Below are 21,855 nucleotides of genomic sequence, written 5' to 3'. Positions count from 1 at the left end.
ATAGTCCGACGGCGCTCTGATTGGTCATAGCGTTTTCGCGCCACTTTTCATCCGTAAATTTTTTACTCCAGCCTGTCAACGGAGAAAGATCGTACGATAACGGACGTTTTGACCAGTTTTATCTAACCTTACTAAAAATATAATAGTACAAGAGCTAGCACCGGCGGGAAAACGAGGATTTTAAGAAAGCTAGTTCTTTAGTACATCTTTTGCTATGCTCTTCTGGCCAAAGCGCGGATCATCTGGCTGCCGGTAGACTACTGCGGTTTACTACTGCGCATCAAATCTGGACAGGATATCCCATTTTCGTGTGTTTTATGGGATTTCTCGTTTATGAGTGGAGATACAATGATGCGATTTTCACATTACTTTGCTACTTTTTTATGAAACTAAATATGCTACACATAGGTTTGTCCTAGCCTCCTTAGTTCATGAAATACAATGCAAATTTGGTATGCGTAGTGAACAGATATTGAATACAGATATGATGCGCAGTAGTGAACGCAACGTCTACCTGCATCCAGACGGCCCGCACTCTCTTCAGGAGAGTATAGCAAAAGATATATTAAAGAACCAGTTTTCTTAAAATTCTCTCTCGCAAACGTTGCTAGCTCTTAGACTATAAGTAAAACAGCGAAATCGTTATGGAAATGAAAATATAAAATGACATCAATCACAAGCAAATCGTATATCCGATGAACGAAGGCATTGAAATTCAGAACCTGCGTAATTTATAGAAAAAAAAATTAAAAACTTCGTAATTTTCGAACCAATCGAAATCTTTAAATTCAACCAATAAAATTATCTAATATTAATATCGTATCATCGTATCGTCGATGCATGAAAATCAAGCTTAAATCAAAAAATACCTAGACAGTTAGACAGTGGAAAAAATGTGTTCCATGCTGGATGGTATTATGGTCTGCAATAAGAATTTTAAGATATAAGATCCAAGGTAGTGTACAAACCAATCATGGTACTCTATATACAAAGTTCAATAATTTTACCTCAAGCTTGTAGATATTAGAGTATCGGAATTGGTTTTCCCACTACTTTAGAGACACAATGGCGGATATTCCTGAGATGCCGTCATGCATCTGAGGAAATGCAAGACTCCTAGAAGGCTAGTACGTGAGGTATAAGCCGATCTACTCATGAAGAGAGGCAACAAACCAATGCGTAAGACAGAAACCGAGGGGTTTATCACTTGGGTAACCAAAATTCTAAAAATATTTCTAGGCTTACTGTGATGCCGTTTTCATGTGTTGCATTCTACAGGGTGTTTCAAAAAACGTGCCATCTCTCGTGGGGAGATTCCTCACGTAAAAATACATTTATTTTTCATATTAACATAGGTCCGATTCTGCTTTGTTTCACACTTTTTAGCATTAAAATATGTCGCATTTATAGCAACTTTTGCCCTTAAAATTTCATTGGAATCGCTAAAAGTACTTACAAGAAAATTATAATAAAGCGAAAAAAAAATTAAGACAACACACTGCGGCCACGAAACAAAGCAGAATCCTATGTTGATATGAAAAAAAAATCTTACTTTTGCGTTAGGAATCTCCTCACGAGAGATGGCACATGTTTTTTGAAATAGCCTGTATAAAATTGCTGTCCTCCATTCGCGAACTTCAAGTTCCAGTGCTTTACGCCCTGGGCTACTCGAGAACGGTTCTGAAAGGAGCTGTGTGCAATAGCCTGGTGCCTTCATATGGTGCGGAACAGTTCTGAACTTTATGACTCAATTGAATGGAGTGAGAGTATCGCGTTCTTGAACAGTTCAGAGCTGCACAACTGCGTGAATGGAGGACAGCAATTAAATGATTTTCATTTCCTCCAAAACAAATTCCCTGTGGACACTTTTCGCTACTAACCACCAAATCTGGTGTTGATTTAACCTAACGTAGATTGCAATATCTTAATGTCTCTTTTATTTCACCAATATGTGAAATTTTAGACACCTGCATGGTCCCTAATATGTTTTTATCTTCATTTTTATTTATATTTCTTAGAAAAATAGGAATTATAATAAAACATTTATTTAAGGGGAACATTTTATTATTCTATTGCAATATAACTAATAAACATTATTCTAAAAAATTACAAACTATAAAGTTGTACGTTTCAGTTTTCATCTTGTAAATTCCTTATCACTCGTGTATACACATACACTTAGTAGCTTCCACCAAAAAAATAAAAGAAAATAATGGAAATTGTCTTTAGAACTAGGATTTAAAGAAACTGATAACACTATCTTCTTTAAGCAAAACCAAATTTCATTTCATGAAAATATTATACAAGGAAAACGTGAATTATGGCACAGACTTATTAATTTTTAGAATGTTTTTAATGAGATGAAAATGCAATAATCCTAGTTTTGAAAAGTAAACAGATTAGAGTTTTGCAATATTAAATACAATACCTGAGATTTTTCACATTGTATGCCGTTTCTTTTAGACATTAAATACAAACTCTCTAAAATATTACAAAACAAGAAACACAAAGTTAAAAATGTGAGGAAACGATTACATTTACGATTTTTTTACACAATTTTAAAACACAAATTAACATCAAATATCATGAGCATATTTCAGGCCAATTAAGGGAATTCTATTTTTTCCATTTTTATATAAAACATTTTTATCACAGACTTCTTAAGTTTATTTGTCGTTTTTTCCTTCTAATAATAACCATGATAGAGTGATTGAATTAAGTAGTGCTTACTAGAGTGCCAATACGTTTTAAAGCAAATACGAAGTTTAGATAGAAGAACATAATATAGCGTAAGATATACAACTACATGTACCACATTCAGTTTTCTACCTTTTGGATGATTTCCTATACTAAGCAAGGCCATTTAAGATTCCCTTAACCGACCTAATTAACAAAAAAGACACATTAGGATAAAATTAAGGTAAAAGTTAACCTCTACTTTTAGTAGGAAGCACATCAACAATTAGTACACTTAGGGCAGTCAGATCTGTGTGCTGAATCTAGGTTGTGGTAATTCGCCAAAAATAGTGTCACCATGTACACTGCGCGCCAAAGCTTTAATGCTGGCTGCTATATCAATTTCATTGTTAGGCGACTGAAATTATAATATTAATTTAAAATTAATTATTACAAATTTGTACAATACTTATAGTTGTTTGAGGTTTAACGATTTTAAACAAGCCGTTAAGGTAAAGAAAGGTAAGTCAATAGAATTGTGCGCCAGAGTTTTAAAAAAGTTGAGTTGTGTATTATAAAGGCAGGCGGCCACTGCTCAAGGACTGTATATATTCTAAGGATGCTTACGTCACGCAGGGACCAGCGCTCCACAGTACGGCGGATGGTTATTCGAGTGGGACAAAATCTCAGGAGCCATGTTTGGGACTTAAAATCTAAGAACGTAGCAAATGGTCTAATATATCATATGGCATATAATAGCAACTATATGGTTAAATTTATTTATTTATTAAAAACTTAATTTATTAATAAATAGTTAAGGCTTCAAAGTTAAGGCTTCAACAATTACAGCAGCATCCTTGCTCCTTACTACCACTAGCCCTAAAGCTCATAGTACTTGCAAAACCCAATTCTTCTTTTGAATGCCCTTCAATTAACCCTTTAACGAGTCTTTGTTTCGTTTTTATACCATCCGATCCAACAAAGGCACAAAGGATTTTAACAAATAATATACCTACAGTAGAAAAATACATACCTTTGACAATCTTCAACATAATTTGGCTTATAATAAAATGTATAAGCACTTTTAAATATTTTGTTTTCGTATGATCTCTGCCTTGCTGAGCAGGAAACGATCAAATTTGGTTGATAAAAATGTATCGAAATACAAAGAATATATACGACCAAAAAATAAGTCATGCTTTTTTATATCAATTGGAATGTCTACTATTTATTCTTATCAGTACACATTTTTGGCTTATTTCTAATCAAACGGTTTTGTCTCGCTAGATTTAACTTCCGCGGCACTGTGCGCTCGTCCGTTAAACGCAAAAATAACTGTCACTGTCTAAAGTCTTTAGCGCGAACTTCAACTCGGTCCCTAGAAAACGTAAAAAAACTGACAGTGCAGGAAGATAGGAACCGAACTATCCTTATCTCTATAGTATCCTTGGCCACTGCCAGCATAACTAAACTAAGCTAAGAATATAAAAACAAACGGGAACTAAACGAAAATAAGTTTCATCGGCCACTGGGAACGATTTTTGCTCAGTAGTCAGCTAAGTTAGCTGCGTTTTCGTATTGTGTCTTTGCTATCATATAATCGAAAGCAGCGAAAAATTCGCTGGAAGAACGTGTCAAACTAAAACGAGCGAAACTAAACTACGATTTGAATCTTCGTTCATATATTTTCGTTTAGTTTCGCTCAAGTGGCCGCTGATGCATTTAAAAGTATGGGAGCTGATTTTTACAAATCTTATCTTCGCTTGGCTTAGTTTAGTTTCGCTCTCAGTGGCCGCCCGCCTTAATAGTTGTGTAGTTATAATTTGTGGAATTTTCTGTTGAAATACAAAGTTTCAACCGTAAAGCTGGATTTATAAACACGGGAGTTGACGTTCAGTTGCAGTTGGATGTCCGTGGCAGTTGAGGTTCAAAATTTTTGCATTTATAAACTGTCAGTTTCGGTTGTAGGTTAGGTTTTGAATTGTGAAAATTTCGAACGTTTTTCTTTCGATTTAAAAATACTTTTGATATTTTCCAATTGAAGTTCTAACATAATAATCCAAGACTGCGCAAAATATAAACATTATATAAACAGAAATAATGAAACAACAATAAAGGTAAAATTCCAATGCATCTCTTTTCTGTGCTTCACGTGATTGACAGGCGCTTACTGGTTGGCTGCCGTTCCAACTGCCAAACGACAAGAACTGACGACTGAAATATTGACCATTTCTGAACTCCCCTGAACGTAAAAAGATCTGCCAACTTTTCGACCAACTGACTTTATAAATGCTCGTGATGAACATTTTGAACGTCAACTGACCTTCAACTGGCGAGTTTATAAATCCAGCTTAAACCTATTAAGGCACATTTTAAAATAATCAATTATGTTCACGTTATGGTGTTCTGATTATTCTGATAGTTATAGGTAACCTATTTAATTTAATTTAATGACACACGGTAATGTAAACCATTATTCCAGGTAACAATTACTCTACTTTATGTTAAAGGAAAACATTATATTGAAACAGAAAACAAACAAAAAAGACAGAAGCGCCTTCTCTTGAAGTCTCGCTAATTTTGTTTACATATTCCTTTTTTAGTCTTTTGTTTAATGATTTGGGATAAATTCAGGGGCGTGCGTTTTCTCCCAATTTAGAGTAAAAACCTCGCAATTAGAGGAATAAATTAGTGGTTTCAATTACACTTTATACTTTTTAGTTTACGATCATTAACAATGTCTAAAAAACGAATTAAAATTATTAGAATATCCTAGTAACAGCTTGCGGTAGTCAGTTGTATCCATAGAGAAAGCCTAATATTTAGCTTATAAAACAATAAACATTTGATTTCTAAGCAAATTTCTCTTGACGGGTGATAATCAAAGGTCAAAATGACATTCCTCGCAAGTTTTGAAGCATAATTAGTGGGAAACTTAAAAGTTTGTTAACTTTTTCCACTAATTGCAGATTACTACCACTAATTTTAACTGTTGTGAATGCTTACAGTGATTTTAGAGGAACAAACTTCTACTTTAATTGAAATAATTGATTTATTCTATTAATTTTGAGGTTCTGAATGAAGCTTAAAAAATAATTATATTGATTACTTAAATATTTATGCTACGTTTATTTTATTATTTTGCCAATATTTACTACCCTGTCTACCCTGCTTTGATAATTTTTATTTGATAGTAATTTAACTATTTTTTTAATTGAATAATAATAATTTTCTTAATTTGCAAATTTTACTTCTTGTATTTGTTAAAATATTATAACTTTTTTCATTCCTCATAAAAAGTTCGATGGTTTGTTTAATATCCGACGATGTAGGTTTTCTCAAAATACAGCTAAACAATTAACAAAAATTCCATATTTTAAAATATAATTACTTGATTATATCAACGATAATTGAATTGACGGTAGTTTAAACTTACAATCAATATAAAAATGAAATAAAAATGATTTTACTTACAAAATCTGAATCATCATCCCCACGACTGTTCTTGGTTCTTGAAACTGGAGAAAATGTTGGTATGTCAACGGGACAGGATTTGGCCAAGCTACCTGATGAGCGACTATGTTTTCCTTGAAAGATACTTATTCCAGCTGCCTCATTAACTACATCTAAATTGCAATTCAATTAAAAATAAAATAAAACACCAGTTTCATATATGTTCTGAATACTTACTGAAAATTCCGCACAGAATGCAAAAAAACAGAGAAGAAATTATGAATTCTTATAGTATGTCATTAAAGACATTTAAAAATAAATATGTATATAATACCTTCTGCTTCTTCGACTTCATCACTTTCACTGTCATCTAAGTTTCGATTTCTGAATGAATCGCCTTCAATTGTGTACTCCTCTGATTCAAAATTAAACTGCAGATCGTCTCTATAATCTTGGTTGCTTTTTGGAAAAGAATCAATACCCTTTGGCCTCTTTGGTGAAAACGGAATATGCTTAAAAAATTCTAGTTTTAGAAGAGGGGTAAATAAATTAGTGCGAATGAAAAGCAGGTGATACCTTTTTTAAAAGTAATCGGTTTTTTTATCTTAAAATTTTCAGTTTGACATTTCTCTAAAAATATATTTACTGTCTGCGATCGTTACTGCAATCGCCTTTGAGAAAAAAGATTAACAAACGAGTATAATGCTATCCATGTATTCTTGCATGGTAGATGGAGGCGGGGACCTAAGGTGGGTATCCTTGACAGTTCTGTTTGCCGTTTCATTTGACACGTTTGAATTTGATTTGAAATTTTGTGGATTTGTTTGTCTTTACTGAGCTTATTTTATGTTATTTATTACTTGCTCTACAACTGGTAGTTGTTTAGAGGTACTAAATCTAAAAGGAAATTGTTGTAAGAACTTAAATTAACAGTGGTACTATTGCGATTTATCGAAAAAGACTGTAAAATAATTGGTTGTGTAGCGTGCGGTAGTCGCGGTAAAAAATAGGAAAAAATTATAGAATATCTTTTCACTGGTAAGTGACTACACACTAGGGTGTCTGTTATTTCCCAAGTTGATATTTTTTTTGGTGTCGCCCTCTGAAGTTTTAGTTTTTGGTCTAAAAAAAATTATCCAACGTAAAAAAGCTCTAAATTTTTAATTTAAACCATGCCGGAATCATGATACTTTTCATTTAAATAACATGAGATTTTCTGACCTTTTGCATTTAATTTTTTATCTCCAAAGCAAATGAACCTACAGCTTCGACAAAGACATATTCTAATAGAAAATTAGCTCTACAAAAAAGGTCTCTTTGGTTTTTTCCATAAAAACATCATTTTGTTTGTGAGGGGGACAACATTTGCTCCAAAAATGATTGCAAAATCTTCAACCCTCTAAGCGGGGGTAAATCTCCCCAACCTTTTTTCAAATGGGAAGGGGGGTCAAGTGGTGCCGCAATGAAAAGAGCTTTCTATTCTCTATATTTCCCCGCCTCGTTTTTGAAGATCTTTGAGAAAATATGAAGGATTGAAATTTGAAAAGTTTATTTAAACATTTTTCAGAGTAAATGATAAGGATAAATTCCTTTTACCAATTTGCTGTTTTTTCTTATTATTTCTAGATGTTTACGGTGCGATAGTTGCGATAGCTAGGTGCGATAGTTTCTAGGTGCGATAGTTGCTAGATAGCTGTTATGTGACTTGTGCGTTGAAGTTCTCAATATCGTTAAACTGACCCACAACAGAATTTCCAAAAATACCAGCCCACACATCCAATTTCTGAGAAATTTCCCATCCGAAAAACACACATTAAATAGGAAATTATTATCATTCGCCACTTGTTTACTCATAGTTTCACAAAATTGCAGGCTTCTATCAAAATCGTCTTCGTTGAGTTCTTGTACCTACTGAATTTTGTACGGGTGGAACTTGTATTTTTTTAATATCCTTTGGACACTTGTACGATTCACGCCGGTCTCATTGGCTAAGTTTCTTGTACTCAGCGTACTATCCATGGCAACTTGGCCCAATACGAATACCTCCATAGCTTCATTTTCTACAGGATTTTCCCTCTGCCTCTTTTTATTCATAACGGAACCGGTTTCGCGAAATTTTGCTACTAACTCGCGAACAATTTTGCCATAATGGTGTTTGTCAGGATGGCGTTCATTGAATATCTGCGCAACCCGATTGCCACATTCAATATTTTTAAAATAAAGTTCGATTATTTCCACTTTTTCTGCAAGTGAGTCCACCATAATTGTTAAAAATTTTAACGATATTGAGAAGAACAACGCATAAGTCACAGAACAGCTATCTAGCAACTACCGCACCTGATCGTTCAACCTTGTGACAAGTGAAAAAATGCGTAAACATCTAGAAATAATAAGAAAAAAAAGCAAATCGGTCGAAGGAATTTATCCTTATCGTTTACTCTGATAAATGTTTAAATAAACTTTTCAAATTTCAATCCTTCATATTTTCTCAATGACTCGACCGATTTTCAAAAACGAAGCCGGAAAGTATAGAGAATAGAAAGCCCTTTCCATTGCGGTACCACTTTACCCCGCTTCCCATTTGAAAAAAATTGGGGGATCACACCGCCGCTTAGAGGGTTGAAGATTTTGCAATCATTTTTGGGGCAAAAGTTGTCCCCCTCAGAAACAAAATTGACGTGTTTTTGAATTTTCTGAAAAAAAAAATTACCCTGGCCGTTATGCCTTGCGGAACATTTTCGATAGGCCACCCTATATTATATAGTCACTTACTAGCGAAAAGTTGTTCCATTATTTCACTCGATTTTTACCGAGATTTAACGCACGCTACACAACCAACTATTTTAGAGTCTTTTTCGATAAATCGCGATAGTGTCACTGTTAATTTAAGTTCTGCCGCAATTTCCATCTAGATTTACTACCTTTATACAACTATCAGTAGTAGAATAAAAAAAATAACAAAATAAGCTCCGTAAAGACTGACAAATCCACAAAATGTCAAATCAAATTCAAATGTGTCAAATGAATCGTCAAACAGAACTGTCAAGGATCCCCACCCTAGAGTCCTTTTTCCGCCCACCACGCGTGAATACATGGATATAGTAAACGCCACGAATGTTTGGGAGTGATTCATCGCTTGATGAAGTTAGAATCGATACGCACGCTATCATTTTTACATTAAAAACGTAAATTTTTACCACAGACGTAGGTTTTTAAAGGCCCGCCCCGGTCTAATCATCTGCCTGCGCTCATCCTACTTATTCTAAAATGTTAGCGTGATTGACAAAGACGATACTATATCGCGTTTCTTTGATTGATTCGTTTTTGTGCGTCAGTCCATTGGTGTGCTTGCAATGCGACCAATGGGGCATTCCATTTTATATTTATAACCAAATATATGTTTTGACAAGACTTTGACAGTTAAAACAACAAATTACAACAGATTATATATTGATTATTATATGACTTGAAACACCACGGCACTGGAATTAAGTTTTATGTGACCTTGAACAGATTAGTTCACATGGTAGCGACCGATCTTTGCGACCGATGAATCACTCCCAAACATTCGTGGCGTTTACTATAGCATTATGCTCCTTCCTTAAGCTTGATTTTCATGCATCCGTTGTCCGACGATACGATATTCATTTTATTGGTTGAATTTAAAGACTTCGACTGGTTAACCGTTTCTAACCAATTGAAGTCTTTAAAGTCAACCAATAAAATTAATATCGGACCATCGTATCAACGGATAACGGACGCATGAAAATCAAGCTTTAGTTTTCTTATTCAAAGGTTTTTCAGTGTTTGTATATAACTATGTGTGTCAATTGAAAAGAATAAACAAATTTCGAGTGGTTTTTATCTTAAATATTACTTGTACCGAATTAATTAAATTAAATTATTAATTAATTTATTTAAATTAAATGATTAATTAATTTATTTAAATTAAATGATTAATTAATTAAATTAAATTAAATTAAATTATTAATTAATTACGTTAAGTTAATGAAGATAATTCGATACAAGTAATATTTAGGATAAAAACCACTCGAAATTTGTTCATTCTTTTCAACTGACACACATGTATTTACGAACACTGATAGGCATCTGATAGGCAATGAAACAATAACCTTAAATTATAGTTTTGATTAATTGATCATAGATGGCGCAATATTAGTTTTCCATATTAAAGTTGGTAAAGAAATATTGTTTTATTGAAAAAAGTATGGCTCTAGATCCTTTTTTAGTCAAAATAAAAAGACGCAATTAAAATTGGCAGTGAATGAATTTGATAATTTGATTATAAACTATGTGCATAACTTTGACCGCGAATAACTTTTAAAGGAACGCTTTTATAGAAAAAACCAAAGAGACCTTTTGTGTAGAGCGCCTGTACCTCTACGCCACCGGGCACCTTGTTATTAAATAATTATTATAACTTATCTATTTTTATTAGAATTATACTCGGAATTATATATTTTTATAACAATTTTAATAACTACCAACATTTATTGGCAACGTAAAATTAAACAACAAATTATTGAGTCTACCCTACAGTCAATTTTTGTACGTTTTGAATAACATAGAACGACACTGATAACCAGAATTCCGCCATTTTAGGTCCCCGTCGCGTTCGATCTAAGTTTTTTAATATGCTGCTTCTTCAATCTTTTTAATCAAAGGTTCTGCGATCATCTATGGCGATCGTTAAAGGTTATGTCATTATTATTCTAATATGCGCTTCAAGGTGTGAGATCAGTTCATATTGTTCCGTTTTTATTAAATTCATGTTACGCCTTTATTCATTTTGATTGTCTTTCAATTAAAGGCGTGGCTGCAATAACCAGGCAGCTTCATTTTAATAAATTTGTGGGAAATCGAAAAAGAGCTGCTCGGTTGTCGCTGCAAACCCAGCGCAAGGCAGCTTCAACTAAAGTCGCCATTTATGTACTGTTATACCGGGTGCGTCTCAAAAGTGGCTCACCCCTATAACTTTTTTTATTTTCGAATAAAAAAACGAGATTTGGTATGTTAGTATATGACATAAATTAGGGTTGATTGACGTATTCAATTGTTTTTGGTCACTTCCTTTTTCACCGGAAATGACTACAACTTTTTGTTTTTAAATGGCACCTTCGCTATATTTCTACTTTATTCAATAGAAAATGACACTCTGAATAGAATGACATATCATATGTCAACTTTTGATATTCTCGCTTAATAAATCGTATTTTAAAATTCAATCTAAAGTGCCATGGCTATGTTAAAATCACTAATTCTTAATCAAGGAGCCTTGGAAAAATAGATTTGATCGTCTAATGTTTTTAGTATCTTATCCTGGCCAGTTAGAAAATGCTGAAATCGTATTTTTAATCATATCTTAATTTTTTCAAATGGAACGAGGGTGGCTCATTAGCATATTTAGAAAAAAAAATTTTTTACGAATAATTTGATACAAGTTATAATTTTAAATAAACCATATGCAAAAATGTCAAAAGTTGACATATGATATGTCATTCTATTCAGAGTGTTATTTTCTATCGAAGAAAGTAAAAAAATACCGTGGGTGCCATTTAAAAATCAAAAGTTGTAGTCGTTTCCGGTGAAACAGGAAGTGACCGAAAACAATTGAGTACATCAATCAATCCCAATTTCTGTCATATAGTAACATACCAAATCTCGTTTTTTTAACGGAAAAAAAAAGTTATAGGAGTGAGCCACTTTTGAGACGCACCCGGTATTGAGAAAACTGATTGTTTCAGGAAACGATAGGCCAATTTTGTTTAAAGAGGAATTCATTAAATATCTAATTTTCAATAAAAAGTGGAGCTGCCTGGTTATTGCAGCCACCCCTTCAATTTATAGTTAGGCGCATATACCAGTTTTTTTAGGTAAATTGTACCTATTTTAAAAATAAACTTATGAAAAAAGTTGAAATTCTTTACAATAAAATACACTTTGATACTCTAGTTCAAGATGCCCAAAATAATTAAATATACTCATAGAGTGATCAAACAGCTACTCCACTTTGATTATTTCCTTATATCTTATCAAGTATTTTATTTATTTCGATTTAAATTAAATTAATTCAATTTAAAAAGTTTATCTATACTTTTTGTTTCTTTTTTTACCACATACAGGGTTCGGCAATAGTGCGTCGGGCGTCTGTAGCTCCTAGAATATAAAAAATTGAGAATTTTGCTTAAGTTCAAACCTAAAGTATGTACTAGAATGTATTTCAGGAAAATATTTTAACTTCTATAGGGGGGCTCAAAAAAGTGTGAGTGGATCGGGATGATTTTTTTTAATAGAACTTTACATAATCCTATGATATGGGTAAATAGATTTCGTAGTTTCAGAGATATTAATAAAAAAATAAAAACTATTTTTTTTTCAGCCTTTCTTAAAAAGGTTATTAAAAATACAAGAACTGTCCTGAAATCAAAACTATATTAGGTATTTACTTTAGATGATCTGTACTTAACTTTGCTATAAATATGGTAATCGTAAATCATAAAGGGTGTTCAAAATTCTACGCCAAACTTTCTAAAATATAAAATAATTTTTCTTCCATTTTTTTAAATATAACACCCTGTATATTATTTTTTTTTAATAGATGGAGAATTAAAAAATGAAAATTGAGTATATATTAAATGAGTATTTCAAAATTTTTAACGGTTTCACAGATATCCGCGGTTTTATATTTCATATGGCATTTTCCACAGTAATTTTTTATCAAAGCCACACCCAGTGATGTTTCTCTAGTATTTTACCATATAGAAGTTAAAATATTTTCCTAAAATACATTTTCGTACATACTTTAAGTTTGCACTTAAACAAAATTCTCAAGTTTTTTATTCTAGGAGCTACAGATGTCTGACGCACTATTGCAGAATCCTGTAGGACATTTAACTGTTCGAAACGGACTGTCGAAAGGTCGGATCCGCAGGCCGGTCCTTCTCGTGTATGGGGGGCTAATAAAATTTTATTGCCATATTTAAGCGTTAGTTAAAATTGAACAATATAAAAGTAACCGTTTTTTAGTTGCAAAAGCATGACCTTATCATTATTTAGTCAATAAATTTAAAAAATGGCGAAAAATTATCCCCACCTCAATAAACTAATGACAACTAATGATCTACTCACCACTGGGCTACTAGGTATAGAACAGTTGGCTGGAGAAAACAATCCAGAGCTTTTCAAAGATTTAGGAGACTTACAAATATTAGCCTCTTTGGCCGCATTTTGAATAATCCTATAAATAAATAAATCATTTAATTATGTATGCTTTGCTTTTCTTTTTGATTAATTTAAATATTTTTTATGTATACTCATATGAGACAATATTATATTATTTACCTAACTAAAGCTGCCCTTTCCTTAAATGCTTTATTCTTTGCATCATTAAGACGTTCATATTCTTCTTCAGTAAATTTTCTTATTTTTTCTTCTACGGAGACTTCTTCTTTTCTTATGTAATTTGTAACAACATCATTAATACTTTCAAGAATATTTCCAACATCTTTTGTAAGATCTGAAAACGCTATTACTTTTAAAAAAATTGTCAAAATATTAAGATTTTTTTCCATAACAGATGTTCTCACACAATTAAATATATTTTTTTATTATATTTGATTATATTTTTAATGATTATAAAAGTTATTTAATATTATAAAGCAAATTTAACATCAATTTAACATATACAAAGCCCAGAATAAAGCCCCATTATGTGAATAATTTGCTTTACTACTACTTTAATAACTTAAGAGTTTAATAGGCTCATATAGGACACGAGAATGTTTTCTCAATTAATAATTAACTTATTTCTCGATACTTTATTATTATAGTTGAACTTTTTTATAATTTAAAAAGATGAGGAGACCTTACTGGGCATTGTATACTAATAAAATTATTAATTCAATAAGATAAATAATAAGTTCATTTTTGAACTTACATGTATCTACACCTGCATTGTCAGCTCCAATGTCAATGGGGTTAACAACAATTTGAAATATGTTCGAAAATAAGTTGCTAGATTTTATATTGTTTATAGCCTCTTCATTCTATAGAAAATTGTTTATATTAGGTGAAGAAGCTGATGGATCTTGTTTTCTAAAGCCAGTGGCGGCGCTAGACGAAATGGTGACGTCATTTTCCAGTTAGTAACCAAATAAATGTTAAAACATTCGAGTTGATTCATACACTAGTAATAATTACACATTAATTTTAAAATTGTACTATAGGCATTGAATTAAAAGACCAAGGAGAATTAAAAGACCATGGAGCTTTAATATGGCTGGCTTAAATACCTTCGACCAACGTGTACTACCAGTCATGACCTGTGCATGAGAAACCTGGACACTTAAAACGGACATTGCAGGAAAGTGCAGGCCTCAGAACGCTCAGTGGACGAAATATGCTGGGAATAACCAAGAAAGACGGTAAAAGAGTAGAGTGGATACGACAATAGACACACTATTACCTATGTCATCCACAGAATCGAATCCCTCAAGTGGCATGGGCAAACACCTGGCAAAAAGGATGGACAACAGATGGACACCAAAAAGTACAGCAGGTACCCAAAAGGAATTAAGAGACATAGAAGACCAGACCTGAGATGGGACCATGATATTAGGACATTAGCAGGAATAATTTGGGCTCGCATAGCCAACAATAGACAAGAATGGACCCAACAAGTCAAATTGACCTATCCCAATTATTTTTGACAAGGAGGAAATAAATACGAAAATGTACGAATAGAAAATATAATTAGTTTATTCCAAGGCTGGGAAATGAACATCGATGACATTTCCCATATAAATTTACATATAAAATGACAGCGATCTTCATTCCATAGCCATCGCTGACGCCGTTCTTTCTCGATCATACGGTATAAAAGGTCAACATAAAAAGACTCCACAAAAACACGTACAAAATTTATTACAGAAGTTCAATACGCTGATGAATGCGCTCTAGTTGCAAAAACGTGACAGCAGTTACAAGGAATGCTGAACAGATATAGCTGAGCTTACGAGGCTTTGGGCCTTAAGCTGAACATCAATAAAACTAAAATCATGTGTACTCCTCCGGAAGATCACAACAATGCTATACAAATCGGAGAACTATTGGAATATGTAGGAATTTAATTACCTCAGCAGTTTAATTTCGGAAAAGGCCAATATCGACTCAGAAATTCAGCATAGGATTAGCAGCGCCTCAAGAGCAATATATTTTTACTCAGTAGTTTTATACAGGTACCGACGAAGAGTTATTACTCTTCAAAACAGTTAAAGCACATGTAGGTGGCACCACCTACAAATGGGAGTCGTATTGACATCAAAATCAAATTTATCATGTCAAAAAACAACCATCCACCAATTTTCATTCAAATATTGACGTTACTTCAGAAATTAGTTGGAAAAAATCGAAATAAAAATGAAACTTCTACACCCTGTATCTCCGAAACTAAGCATTTTAGGACATACATTAATACGAACTTTTTTACTTATTTTTCTCTGCAGAATATGTTGCCGAAGTTTCCGGAATACAGTTCGGACCACCCTGTATAAAAGCGAAACCTGGGTGCCGTACCGCCAACATATGAACGCATTAAACAAGTTGCAACAGAGGCAACTTAGATAACTCTTAAGAATCAAATACTTAAGATGGGCTGGTCACGTATGCAGGATGCAAGAAAACCGCCTATTATACCAAAATCCCTTCTTTACGGTGAGCTTGTAGACGGTAAGAGGAAACCGGGTGGACAACTCTGTATAAGGATATTTTCCACGAAAACTTAAAGCAGATCAGCATGCAGAATCAGTGGGAAGAAGCGGCACACAATAGAACATAGAACGCAATGGAAAAACATCGTAAACTCAGTTAACAGCGACAAACAAAAAGTAAAGAGGCAACACAGCAATGAGATTTTTGAATGTCCGGAGTGTGGAAGAAAGATAACCTCACGTATCGGGCTTTTCAGTCACAGAAAAGCCTATGAAAGAAAACGCCTTGCGTAACCATCTGATGCGTGTCAAATACTCGTCAGCGAGTAATGGCAGTAGTAGTAGTAATAATTGAATGGTTTACTTGTAACATATACATAGAAATATTTATTAGTGAAATGTCTAGAAGCCTTAGCATGCTTCGCAAGTAACTATTGTTAAACCCTCTTTCTAAGATTTACAGAAATCTAACTCAAATTCAAGTCCTGACACAATTTATTTTTAAATTTGTACACTTTGCATATATCCTATTGAAAAATTAGCAAAACATAACATCAAATAACGCGAATTCAAATATATCAAATAAAACTTTTTAAAATCGTATCTGATAACGTCAAATCCTTAGTATTTTTATTCAATGCCTGTAATAGCAATTATTATTAATTAAATAACGACAAAAATGATAATGACAAATATACACGTCCTTATGTTTCAATAATAAATATTATCATAAAATACTACTAGATTCCTATAGATAAAATAATAAATACGAATTACAAAAAAAATAACTTGAATGACAACTTTTTTGCAAAGCCACCTCAGGGACAGGGCTTTCGACGGTCGCCGACGCCTATCGCCGCCACTGTCTAAAACCTTTTTCCGAAAACTATCGCTTAGCGTTTCGACTTAGTTTTGAGAACAAGGCTTAAAAGATAAATAAACCTAAGGCAATTATTTGTATTGTTAGGCCAGTAATCAAATTAACTGTCTAACAAACGTTTGACTTCTAGTAAGCAACAGTCTCCCAGTAAAATAATATAAAAATATACAATATTATGTATATTACAGTTGAGGGTTGGAACCTTTGGTGTTACACAGTAAAATAAGAAACACTAAATCACCACAATACACCAAAACACTTTTACTTTTACACTGGACGCGCGTTTCGCTAACCATGTTAGCATCATCAGCAGATATAATCAGACAGTTTATAATCATCTGCTGATGATGCTAACATGGTTAGCGAAACGCGCGTCCAGTGTAAAAGTAAAAGTGTTTTGGTGTATTGTGGTGATTTAGTGTTTCTTATTTTGCAATATTATGTATATGAGAGTGACAGTGTTGGTTTGTTCCTTTTAATTGAAAGGCTGAATTTTCTACTATTTTTGGAGATCGTTTGCTATCTGTAGACTGTATTTTAACATGTCGGACAAGAATAAAGATAGCTGACTTGTTAGTTGATGACCAATTCATTATTAGGTGCCACCCATGTGCGAACAGTGATGGGCGGTGGGTAAATACCCAACGGGTAGGTAAATCAAGTTGTATAAATCCAGGTGTACAATGTATAATATTTTTCTTTGTTTTTAATTTAATAAAATTATTGTTTTACACTTTCAGTTTATAAATGTTTTGCGACGGTGTAATTTTACTGTATTTTGATTTGAATTATATATGTAGGTGACCTTTTTATCAATGTAGATTTTTTTTATTTGAGATCTACTAATAAAAAAGATAAATTTCTATGTATAATGTTTCTCCTTCTAGTCTCATCTTTACGTCTACGTCAGCATTTAATATAAACGATAGCAGGGCCTTTAAACATATTTTAAGTATGAGACACACTTTTCTGTATACTGACTTTTTTAAGTTAGTATACAGATACTTTTGGTTAGGCCCTCTCAAGAATAATGCCCTATATAAGCGGCCCTAAAGAAAATAACAGAAGACTTCTATCATCAGTAGTAGCTTAGTCCATAGTGCTATATGGAGCAAGTATGTGGATAGAAGCGATGAGACAAAAGTTCATAGAAACGCTTTTTTAAGGGTACAAAGAATGGCGGCGATAAGAATTGCATGCGCTTTTCGGACTACGTCAACAAGTGCTTTACTGATTATAAGAAGAACCCCGCCAATACATCTATTAGCCGTTCATCGAGCAGAGCTGGAAAATGAAGGGAGAGGAAAAAAGCAAGTATCATATGAGAACATGATGAAGATATGGCAAGAAGAGTGGTCTAATGAAGAAACCACAGCAAGCTGGACAAGATGTCTTATATGCAATATAGAGTCCTGGGTCTCCAGAAGTCATGGCGAAGTTGACTTCTACCTAACACAAGTGTTATCCAGACATGGATACTTTGAAGCTTATTTTAAACGCTTTCAGCTTAGGGATACGAATACTTCGTTACGGTCGTTACTGCGAACTGGTTGACAATGTCGAACACACATTTTTCCATTGCGCAAGATGGAGCTTTATTAGACATGCTGTAGAAGAGAAAGTGGGTACACTAACACCAGATAACCTAATCGACACCATGCTGAAGAACGAAATAGTTTGGAAGGAAATAAGCAAAATGGCTAAGGAAATCCTTATGGAAAAAAGAAGAGAGAATGTATGATCCGATAGGTCCAAACCAGCTACATAGAACAGAACATCTACATAGAACCCTCGTTCTGAATTAATGCTATGGTTCCGGGAGACACATAAAGGTTCTGAGGGTTGTTTTAGTCAGTAATAGTCTGACACTAGTTCGGTTGTCATACCATGTCCCCATGATGGTTTTTTTCCCGCAAAAAAGAATCAATGTATAATGTTTCTCTTTCTACTCTCATCTATATGTCAGCATTTAATATAAACAATAGCAGGGCCTTTAAATATACGTTTTAGTATGTCTTATTTTTAGACTTATTATGGGTAAAATCTGAGGCACACTTTTCTGCATACTGACTTGTTTAAAGATACTTTTGGTATATTTTTACTTTTGAAATAATTTTGTTAGCACCAAATTCCTTTTATAGAAAAAATACTTTTGTATTTAAATGGTTGTAACTAAAAAAAAAACTAAAATTTTTAAAAAATGTCTCATCTTTACACCACTTGATCCTAGTTTTTAGAATTCAACAAAACATGAAACACAACAAACTGGAATTTTTTTATTAGTCGATGTCAATGAGTTAGTGCTATGTTTATTTTAAAATAATGTTGAAGACGAATTGCTTAGCATCTAGCTGGAAAAATAAATGATTAAAATATCTACCATAGTCATAAAACGTCGTCATAGTTGGCTTGGAAAAGGAAAATAAGATCGTTGGCATTTAATATATAAATTATATGGCAAAAGTCATCAACTGTCATTTACAAGCCAACTTGATTCAACTTTTTTTGATCATACAATATTTGATATGTTTCATTATTTGGTGTTTGTGTTTTGGCACTTGTTAGTTATTTTAATTCAAAAGTAGATTTTTCTATCATCCACTACCATCTTTTGGACAGACTATAGTATATTATATTGAAAAATTAAATTCAAAATATATAATTGAATATTTAACAAAATGTTGGGGCAAATTAGTACATTCCATGTTTCATTTTTCAAATATTAAGTAAAGTTTTTCTAATAAGAAAAGGGATAATTTCAACAGAGAACATAATTGACGAACAATAAGTTACTTCTAAATTAAAATGACAGACATCTGTCACTGCCAGAATTCTATCTTTAGACAAACTATTAAGTAGTAAAAGAAGCAGACAAAAGAAAAGCTGGTTTAATCAATGTTTGGTTTACTTAAATATACGAAATACACTACATGACAAAAAATTATAGACAAAGATAAGTTTAGTCAGATCTATTTCGACACGTCTATAACATTTCCTTTGCATTTTTTAACAACTAACTGAGATTTTCCTTCAAATATCACAATTTATTACTAATCAAGGAGTTTCTTTATAAATTCACAGAAACCATATAAGCAAGAATTTGATATTATTTGTTCCTATTGTTTTGTTTGTGTGTACATAAATTAACTAAACCAAATTATAAGCATTTTTCTTAGATATTAAATATATTTTTGCATTTTTTATGTATCAGCAAATTTAATATTAGTTAAAAATAATAATGTCTGTAATGATAAATATCAAAATACTTAGACATTTACATATTTATAATATATAATTTCTAATTACCTGCAATTTGGAGTTTATTAAACCACATGAAGTGCCTCTGTCTCTATGAATTGCATAAGTTTGAATATTACAATTTATACATCGTGATATTGTCCATAAGCCTATAGAATAATTAAATACTAGACCAGCATACAGCTTTTTAATGCTTACAAGTCTTCCTACTAACCAATCATTCTGTAAAAAAATGTTTTAACTCATACAATGTTAATTTTTTTGGTATTAATGCAGACTGATAAGTTAATATTTATTTAGTAATATACTTGATGTGAATGAACTAGTTCTAAAGTACCAATCAGTCTGGCATGCATAATGGGAGGCTCATTGGTACTTTAGAACTTGTTAGATTGTTTGCCAATCAGTCTGGCATGCACAAGGTGTGTCAAAGATAGAGCTAAAGTTTATTTTCATATTTCTTTCCAATATTATGAGAAAAAAAATAGATTTAGGGAATATTTAGATAAAAAATTTAAAATCTATTTTTGTATATGCCTGTATAAAGTGTGGCATAATACCTCATATTACATATAACTTGTAAATACATGGAAAAAACAAATCTTACATATAAATATGTCACTATTAAAAATTGTATTAATAGTTAATAATGTCTAATGCTTGGTATTTGCCTACTAAATGCTTTTTTTTACTTTATACTTTTAGCTTTGATTATTAATAAAATATTTTCAAAGTACAAGAAGTGTTCATATTTCTCACATTTTTCTTTTAAATTAATATAATAGCAAGAATAACTGAAGCATAATTAAATTTAACTACTACACTAATTTGTTTTCTATGTTATAAATGACGAATGGTCCTCAAAAATGTCATAGATCATTAAAAAACAATTACCTAAAAAGATTATTACCTGATCTAAAAAATCACAATTCTCATCATGTAACAGTTCTTTAGCAACTGTGTCATCATTTCTTTCAAACTCAATTGTTATGTTCAAACAATTGCAGGCTAGCATCTCAATAATTTGTTGATTATTCTGAAAAATTAAATGATTTACTAATGCCAGAGCTAATGCTTTACTTTACATGGTTTTACAATGCTTTAAATGTTTTTTACATTATTTACTTACTTTGTCTTGCAATAGAAATTAAAATTTCAACTTTTGATTGCATAAAAAGAGAAAAACAACTGAAGTCTGTAATTACTTAAAAACTAGCTTAAACAACTATAATTGCTTATTTACCTATGAACAAATAAAAAATTTAGAAAATCGGATAAAAAAAGTTAACCACCGATAATGTGTCAAAACTCTTACCGATATGAGAATAATTTGGTTCGAGTTCTAATATTTTGTTGCATTTGGTGGAATAATTTTGAATATTTACTGAAGTATGTGAAGATATATTTTTTCCCTGATAAGATATGGCAAATTGTCCGTATATCTATATAAAATAAATTACCTGTTTGATGCTTTGAGTGTTTGCTTCTAATTTAACATTTACTTTTAAATTTAGTATAAAAGAGAATAATCCAAATAAACGTAATAAAACAAAGAAACATCCAACAAAGATGCCAATCGCAAACTTTTTTTCTGTCAAATACTGTCAAACTGTCAAAAAATTATTTTATGTCCATAGATATATAGATATGAGGTCCATATATGAAGTCAAAGATATGAAGCATAGAGGCGTAGTTCGTTTTAAGCATGATCATATATAATATAAGGTGCTGGCTGAATGATGTAAAGAGAAGTGGCCATGTTTTAGAAGGAGAAGAGCTAGGTGTTTCTGATCCAGAGATATAGAGGAAATTTATTCTCCATATTTCTTATGGATATTTCTGCTCTGATCATATCTTCAT

At 32.3% G+C, this 21,855-nt stretch overlaps 1 protein-coding gene across 2 annotated transcripts; it reads right to left on the bottom strand.

Annotated features, from left to right (window-relative positions):
- Positions 1 to 2,042: 2,042 nt before the first annotated feature.
- Positions 2,043 to 21,606, bottom strand: LOC115876967. Of its 2 annotated transcripts, none has more exons than XM_030893014.1 (9): positions 21,456 to 21,606; positions 20,906 to 21,031; positions 20,044 to 20,217; positions 14,087 to 14,195; positions 13,492 to 13,666; positions 13,279 to 13,387; positions 6,464 to 6,641; positions 6,151 to 6,302; positions 2,043 to 3,094 (listed from the first exon to the last, which is right to left on the bottom strand). In XM_030893014.1, the coding sequence occupies exons 2-9, from the start codon at positions 21,008 to 21,010 to the stop codon at positions 2,981 to 2,983; spliced, it is 1,116 nt and encodes a 371-aa protein (XP_030748874.1). In that variant the 5' UTR covers positions 21,011 to 21,031; positions 21,456 to 21,606; the 3' UTR covers positions 2,043 to 2,980. The 2 variants fall into 2 exon arrangements, with proteins under 2 accessions (XP_030748874.1, XP_030748875.1); XM_030893015.1 differs by lacking the exon at positions 21,456 to 21,606 and adding an exon at positions 21,125 to 21,304.
- Between the last annotated feature and the right edge of the window lie 249 nt (positions 21,607 to 21,855).

This window comes from Sitophilus oryzae, unplaced genomic scaffold (assembly GCF_002938485.1).
Source record: "Sitophilus oryzae breed Bouriz unplaced genomic scaffold, Soryzae_2.0 scaffold_1441_pilon_pilon, whole genome shotgun sequence".
NCBI lineage: Eukaryota > Metazoa > Arthropoda > Insecta > Coleoptera > Curculionidae > Sitophilus > Sitophilus oryzae.
This window is presented reverse-complemented; position numbering and strand designations above follow the sequence as displayed.